Source organism: Sinocyclocheilus grahami, unplaced genomic scaffold (assembly GCF_001515645.1).
Source record: "Sinocyclocheilus grahami isolate Dianchi unplaced genomic scaffold, SAMN03320097.WGS_v1.1 scaffold520.1, whole genome shotgun sequence".
Classification (NCBI taxonomy): Eukaryota; Metazoa; Chordata; class Actinopteri; order Cypriniformes; family Cyprinidae; genus Sinocyclocheilus; species Sinocyclocheilus grahami.
This window is the reverse complement of record NW_015505699.1, coordinates 51,945-60,090: the sequence shown is the minus strand read 5'-3', so window position 1 is coordinate 60,090 and position 8,146 is coordinate 51,945. Positions and strand designations below refer to the sequence as shown.

Genomic DNA, 8,146 nt, shown 5'->3' with positions numbered 1-8,146 from the left:
AACTTTAAACCGCATAAACATTTCATTACACCAAATACACAAAATAATGTTCTTTTTAGCAGCATCATATGACCCCTTTAAAACTCGCTTCTGTAACACTGATGCAACCGAAACCTTACACGAGCTTTAATGTTGATATATGTTCTTGAAAAGATGCTTCAAAACGCAATCTTTCTTTGTGCATGGTAGGCCCTTGAATCATCTTCTTATGTCTTTCATACCTTATCTGTGCGTAAGTCGTAAGAAGCGTTCATTTCCTCTACAAGTTTCTCCGCAGCCTCAACTTCCAAAGTGAGGATAAGGGTGGACATTTTTTCTCAGGCCCTGTGCAGTTCAACTGATTTCTTCTTCTTAGTCTTCTTTTTTTTTTTTTTGCGGAGGGACTTTTATCTGGCTCTGTAGCCCCGAGCCAGAACTTTCATTTTCATGTGAAGCACACTTGAAAGAAGTGCAGGAGTAAGTGAATACTCAAGGCTGCATGTATTGAATTTAAAAAAAATCTACAAGCACTCCAACAGATAAAACATTTCGTTGGCTTTTTGCGGCGGCGGGAATGACAGCGACAGCGGCCGCCCAGAGACTACTCACGGTGAGGGATCTCTGACAGTAGACGAGATTGTGTGCATTGGGTTTGTAATGAAAGAGCCGGGCGGCTTCAGTGTGGGCTGTCAGTGGGGGAGCCTATTCTCATTTGACTCCGCATCAAACCCCTGTAAACAGCCCAGGGGATGTCTCGCTCCTTCTCATCCTGGGTGGATGGTCTGGAGTGAGAAACGTCTGAGGGTAATGCAAGCGTGAAGTTGTTGATAGCACTGTTACTGAGATTGCACATTTTAAATGCGTCTTGATGCAACTATGTGAAGTGCTGATAGAGTGGCATAAATAGGAGTTTACTTCCAAAAAACTCATACCGAGTTTCTCATATCCAACGGAGAACTTGAACGTGAAATTTTTGCTAGGTCCTATAGAGACTGTTGCAGGAGTCGTCTAAATGCAGTTATCTGAAGTGCTGATGGAGTAGCATGAATGGGAGTTTATTTTATGGAAACTAAAATCTCTGAATAAAACTCCACTGGTTTCTATTAGGTCCTGGAGAAATGGTGCCAGAAAGGGTTGCCATCTTGATGCAATTATGTGAAGCATAAATTGTTTACTCCAAAAACTCATACTGAGTTTCTCAAATTGAACAAAGAACTTCTCAAGATACTAACAGAGAAGCTCCGGAAAGTTTCAACATATCATTTGTCTTGATGCAACTATATGAAGCACTGATAGAGAGGCATAAATAGAGTTTGCTTTGAAAAACTTCATCTCAGAAGATTGATAATTCTCCCTGGTTTCTTCTAGGTCCTGTAGAGACTGTTGCAGATGGGTTCGGTCTGGTGCCGTCTTGATACATTTATGCGAAGTGCAGATACCTTTGCATGAATAGGAGAATACTTTGTTAAATTTATGGAAAACATCTCAAAACACTAAAAAACTCCACTGGTTTCTCTTAGGTCCTGGAGAGACAGTTCCAGAATGGGTTGCTATCTTGATGCAATTATGCAAAGAGTAGCATAAATTATTTACTCCAAAACTCTAAAGTTTCTCAGATTTAACAAAAAACTTCTCTAAATAATAAAAATGCCCCTGGTTTTTCCCCCGAGTCCTGGAGCAACAGTTCCAGAAAGTTTCAAAATGGAATTTGTCTTGATGCAACTATGAAGCTCTTATAGAGTGGCAAATTTCCCATATTCAATGGAGCTGAAAAAACTGAGAAAAATTCCCTTGGTTTCTCTTAGGTCCTAGAGAGACTGTTGCAGAAGGTTGCGTCTTGATACAATTATGTGAAGCGCTGATACGAGGAGCACAGGAGTTTATTTTATGGAAAGCATAATCTCAAAGTACAAAAAAAACACTGGTTCCAAATGGAATTTGTCTTGATGCAACTATGAAGCTCTTATAGAGTGGCAAATTTCCCATATTCAATGGAGCTGAAAAAACTGAGAAAAATTCCCTTGGTTTCTCTTAGGTCCTAGAGAGACTGTTGCAGAAGGTTGCGTCTTGATACAATTATGTGAAGCGCTGATACGAGAGGAGCACAGGAGTTTATTTTATGGAAAGCATAATCTCAAAGTACAAAAAAAACACTGGTTCAAATCTAGGTCCTGTAGAGACGGATTGCAAATGGTTTCAGCCATCTTGATACATTTATGTGAAGTGATGATACCATTCATTTATTTTATGGGAAAACGTCATCTCAAAATCCTACAAAATACCACTGGTTTAGTTTGGATCCTGAAGGGACCTTTTCTAAAAGGGTTCAGCATTGCATCAATGATTTGTTTATAGAAGAGCATACATTTTCAAAACTCACTGTCCCTGGTTTTTCCTTGGTCCTGTAGGGTTCGGTATGGTGGTGTCTTGTCGCATTTAGGTGTAGTACTGATACAGAGGTTCTCATATTGTGTGGAAAACTTCTCAAAATACTCAAAAATGGCTCTGTAGTCTCCTAGTGGTCTATAAATTCAACTATATGAAGTACAGAGTTTCTCATATTATAACAATATACTAATAATGTCCCTGGTTTCTCCTAGGTTCTGGAGAGACTGTTCCAAAAAGGCTTCAGCATGGTGGCCTCGTGCGGCGGGGGTGTGGACTCCTCCCAGTTCAGTGAATACATCCTGAGTCGGGAAGACAGACGGTGTCAGACCAGCCACACGCCCATCAGGATAAAACAGGAGCCTCTGGACTAGCCAGCTCTTGTGCCAACCATGAACACCGGAGTCTGCTTTTGAAAGAAAAACAAATGCCAGCGGACAAATAGAAGACTTAATTTGCAAGGAGAGTTTGCTTCAACTCTTTGGACTTGGACTGAAATCTTAGTAAATGTATTTCATCAACGACCCCAAATCTGCTCCAAAAAATGCTTTACAAACCCAAGCGAGCCACAGGATGGCTTTTCATCTGCTGACCTCCAGTTGAACTTTTTAGCCGCTTCTTTGGCTCGAGTCATGAAAAAAAACATTCATAGATCTATATTTCCACAGTACATATCCATATAAGTTTGCCATTGTATGTGCATAAAAGAGTGAAAAGAGGAACTCTACAAGGAAGTTGCGTTCATGGCGAGCACACCTTCTGGCTAGAACACTTTCAAATGATGCAGCAGTCTGATCTCCAAGCTCCCAGGCGAAATTAACCACAAAATACAAAGTCTGTCCTCTGATCCATTTTTAATCTAGATATCTAATGTTCTCATTTTCCAGTCTCATCTATGTAAATCAGTTCTTTTATGACCTACAGGTTTATTGCTGTTGTCTCACTACATGAAGGATACGAGAGCAGTTCTCAGAAGTCATTTGGTTGTAAGTGCGTTCTGGATTCGGCCGCATAGACGCTTTGACTTGAGGCTACGTGGCGGCTAAAGCAGACGGTCTGGTAATGCATTAAGCGCTGGGCACAGAGGCTTTTTGTTTGAGCATGTCTAAAGGGAAACCTGGACTTCATGTGGGAGAGCTTTTCTGATGGCATCGCTAAATCCTCTACTTTTTTTACTTGGGTGCCCGTTTTCTTCAAAACTAGCCCTGAACTAGTCGCTAGTTCATTATACATAATTGCTCTGAGTAAACGGTTAAAAAGTAAAGATTTTTTGTAGATACAGTGTCCAAAACAACATCTTGTTTAATGAAGGCACCTTTTGAAAAAATGAGATTAGTCAGATTGTTAATGAATGCAGCACTTTCAGGGGGCGATACTCGGACCGTTTGAGAAGAGGGGAATTACTGTGCCCCTCAAGGCCTGGAGACGGAGGGGCTACGGGTCAGACTTCTCTCCAGGAGTTAAGGTCACTTTCCCACAATCCCTTTCACTCACTCTCCCTTAGCAAAACAGAGCCACTCAGAGAGAGACTGAGGGAGAATAAATTTGAAAGGTTAACTTGGTGGCTGGTAAACAGACTGAATTGCATAATATGTTGTAAAAAGGCACATTTAATAGGAGTTCTTTGCCTCGCAATTTCAAACGGAAGGGTCACTGAAATGTCACATGTTGTTATGCTAAGTGTTGTCTTAACTGGCCAGCGTTTCTTTTCAGATTTTCTTGATTTGTTGTACATAATGGCTCACGGACGCTTTGCAGGCCCCCCTGAATGCAACTTATCATCTCGCTGCTGCGCAACTGCCATTTGGTTTTCGATTTCAAGGACGAGAACATTAAAAAGACGATTATCGGAGAAGCTGCGTCGGACGTTACATAAATCTTAATTTAAATACTGCTCTAATGGATGTTGTGTCAAGATGTATATTGCAGTATGGTCCAAATGTATATTATTTAAATAAAACATTTTTTTGTAATGGATTACTATTGATATGAATCATAGTGGTATGTCAGGCATGTGTTTATTTGAATTGTAACATTCTTTTTGTAATCGGTGTTGACAAACAAACTTTTAATAAATTGGTGGAGTTCTTTCCCTATTTTAAACCACTGGCAGCATGCATGTGAATGTGTCGGAAAAACTTGATATACAAATGACAATGAACAGTCAGGGGGTAGTCAAAAACCTCACTATGAAATGGAAGATCTTTTAGTATTGTGATATACATTTGAGTGAATCTTCAGAAGAGAAAACAAGTATTGAGGGGACTTGGTTCTATCAGTTAGTTGTTGATTGGAGTCTATTGTAAGAAAGGGGCGGAGTTTCAGCAGACTAAATGATTGGAGAAGTATGGCACATATCAGCAGCGAGAAGTCTGTTGATTAAAATTTCGTTCACCCAAAAGTGAATATTCTGTCATTAATTACTCAGCCTTATGTCGTTCCAAACCCGTAAGACCTTTGTTCATCTTCAGAACACAAATTAAGATATTTCTGATGAGTCAGAAAGCTCTTGGATTTCATAAAAAAAGATCTTAATTTGTGTTCCGAAGATAAACGAAGGTCTTGTGGGTTTGGAATGACATGAGGGTGGGTAATTAATGACAGAATTTTCATTTTGGGGGGAACTATCCGTTTAAACATATGATTGACATTTTGATTAAAAATGCCAAATTTTTGAATGACACATGGATGAATAGTTCCCAATAAGATCAATAACAGCATTAATTTTCTGAACAAAATATTCAACTACAAAAAAAAGTAGGGCAAGACTTGACGTTTTTAATCAGAAATGGACTGAATCATGAAATGTGGGCGGTAAACACCAGAATACAGCCTCACCTGATTGAGTTTTCACTCAGCTGTGAACAGGAAAAAAATGTCCCAGAAATCAGGCCACATTTATTTGATCCTTTACTTTCTGGTTATGTTGTTGACAAGTTTGACACATTAAATGTAAAACAACATTAAAGAAAGTCTTGGCAGAATTATAATTAGGAACTTTATTCTTTTACAAAAGTACAAATTTAATAGAGATGAGCACTTTTTTCCAAACCAACCAAACATTCAAAAATTGTTAAATTTAGCAAAAATAGAAATTCTAATAGATATGTTTTTTAGACAAAAGACAATCCCTTGATCATCAATACTGTTTGTCTAAACTCCAGCACAAACAATACGAATTAAAACCAATCTGAGAGATGGAAAAAGATTTTGCCTCAGATCTCAAAGGAAACATTGCACACGACATGAACGCTGACTGTCTCCCAACATACATCTGTACAGCTCCAAAATGTCAACGTTGAACACGTCATTTCTTCTACTGCATGTCATAAAGGGCAATATACAAATATTCAGTACTTGACATAAAATAATGCCCAATGACAGATACCAAATTTATAATGAACTTGATTTCAATCACAGAAGTACATGATCCAAAATGCGACATTAGTATTTTAAAATCATTACTGCAGTCTGTCAAAGCCACCTCATTTTGAACGTATTTAAAAAAAATAGTCAAATGAACAATATGAACAACCTGCCATTTCTCCACAAATAAGTTACGAGAGATCCTGCTCTAGAATTGTTGGTGAAGCGATGCATATTAGTATTAGCATATTAGATAATTCCATGCCGTGGATTTGATTAAAAACAATGGTGCCCCAGGAGGGCCACGTAAGGCACCATTTCACAGTATACTTAATTCAGACACTAGTGAAACCGTACACACCTATAACCCCACACTGAGTGTGCGAGACAAAACTGTCACTGAATTTCAAAAGACCATCCAATAGGATGAAAGACAGTCAGTGTTTTACAACACAGAGTTTCTTCATTTTGCATAAATCAGTAACAAAAGAACCCCAAAACATCCACACGGATCCTCAGAGACTTATAGATGCGCTACTTATAAGTTACTAAAATACTCCAGACTCGTTAGACCTCTAAAACCAGGAACTTTGCATTCACATTTCCAGTGTCTCTATTGCAAATGAGGCTTTCGGTTAAAAACAAGTCCAGCTGCTATTTATATAAAACAAACCTCAATCTCTATCCTGAAACGTAAAACCAGTCCGAGTTCAAGTTAATGAATAAAAAGATAAACATTGCTCAAAACGATGGCTCATTAATCCAAAACAAAGGGGACATAAAACCATAAAAGGGTGACCCAAAAGGGGGAAAAAAAGAAATCACATGGTGTCCACAGCCGCCGCCGGTTTTTCCAGAACCTTCTCATCTCCAGAATGCCTACGTTTGGAAGATTTACAGCAACGTGCTCGTTATGACACAAAGAGTACATGCTATAGGTGAGTCTGAAGGCACAGACCGGAGATGAATGCAGAGAAGGAGAGGAAGACTTGAACATATTACTGAGAGTCAAGCAGGTGGAGTACCATTAGCGTGGATGATCTCATCCATCTCACTGGATCAGTGCTACTTCAGAAGGGCCTTGTAGAGCAGCATGGACCTGGCTGTGGTTCGCTCCTGCTCCAAGCAGAAGATCAAGTCCCTGAGGTTGACCCGGGTAATGCGCTGCCGGGTCTGCCGGACTGAGGATGTGGAGGATGAGGTAGAAACGGTCGCTGACCCGGAGGAGCCCACAGGAAACTGAAAGGGAATAAGGAAAGAATTGATTAGGTCATTGTCCACTCATTTTTGATGCATATATATATCTATATCTATATGTATATATACACACACGCACATACATATATAAAACTCTCAAACATTGGATTAATTCACATTATTTTGTGCTTGTGTTTAACTTAAAACAGTAAAAAGAAAGAAAGAAAAAAATTATTTTCAAATAATATATTATGCCAGACTGGTTATAATTATAATAATAATAATAATTAGTTACATTTATATAGCGCTTTTCTGGGTACTCAAAGCACTTTACATGAAAACGGGGGAATCTCCCCAACCACCACCAGTGTGCAGAATCCACCTGGACGATGCGACGGCAGCCATATTGCGCCAGAACACCCACCACACACCAGCTTATTGGTGGGGAGGAGACAGAGTGCCAATCATTATATATGGGGATGATTAGGAAGCCATGATGATCAGAGGCCAATGGGCAAATTTGGCCAGGATGCCGGGGTTATACCCCTACTCTTTTTCGAAGGACATCCAGGGATTTTTAATGACCACAGAGAGTCAGGACCTCGGTTTAACGTCTCATCCGAAGGACGGTGCTCTTTACAGTATAGTGTCCCCATCACTATACTGCGGTGTTAGGACCCACACAGACCATATGGCCTCACTAACACCTCTTCCAACAGCAACCTAGTTTTCCCAGTTTTTTTTATTATTCAATTTAAAACAGTAGAAAATTATGGAAGCCCGTTTCCGCCACTGAATAATAATTTAAAAAATCAGACTTTTTTTCCTCGCAATTGCGAGGTCCCATCTCGCAATTCTGACTTTTTATCTCGAGTTAACTGAACTTTATAACTCGCAATTGCGAGTTTATATAATGCAATTCTGAGAAAAAAAGTCAGAATTCCCAGTTTATCTCTCACAATTCTGACTTTATTATCCACAATTACGAGTTTATGTCTCACAATTGTAATAAAGTCAGAATTGTGAGAAAATTTTGCAATTACCTTTTTTTTTAATTCAGTGGTGTAAACAGGCTTCCATAGGAAATAAATTCAATAAAATAAAAACATATCTAACTTTAATTCTCAAAGATTCAATCAGGTGTTTTGTGTTAAATTTAAAATTGTAACGATTTATTATCATTATCATTATTTTCAAACTTAGAATTAGGTCAGATTTT

At 38.9% G+C, this 8,146-nt stretch overlaps 2 protein-coding genes across 5 annotated transcripts in view; one reads left to right on the top strand and one right to left on the bottom strand.

Annotated features, from left to right (window-relative positions):
- kctd15a (potassium channel tetramerization domain containing 15a) overlaps nucleotides 1-3,074 on the top strand; it is a 19,914-nt gene extending 16,840 nt beyond the window's left edge. For all 4 annotated transcript variants that reach the window (XM_016237608.1, XM_016237607.1, XM_016237605.1 and 1 more), the window contains exon 5: nucleotides 2,580-3,074. In XM_016237608.1, coding sequence (XP_016093094.1) covers nucleotides 2,580-2,738 — 159 coding nt within the window. In that variant the 3' untranslated portion in view covers nucleotides 2,739-3,074. The remainder of the gene's footprint in view (nucleotides 1-2,579) is intronic.
- A 2,056-nt stretch (nucleotides 3,075-5,130) lies between these two features.
- LOC107554941 (transcription initiation factor TFIID subunit 4) overlaps nucleotides 5,131-8,146 on the bottom strand; it is a 43,840-nt gene continuing 40,824 nt past the window's right edge. Inside the window, exon 14 of the mRNA XM_016237604.1 lies at nucleotides 5,131-6,969. Within this exon, the coding sequence (XP_016093090.1) occupies nucleotides 6,796-6,969 (174 nt within the window). The 3' untranslated portion in view covers nucleotides 5,131-6,795. The remainder of the gene's footprint in view (nucleotides 6,970-8,146) is intronic.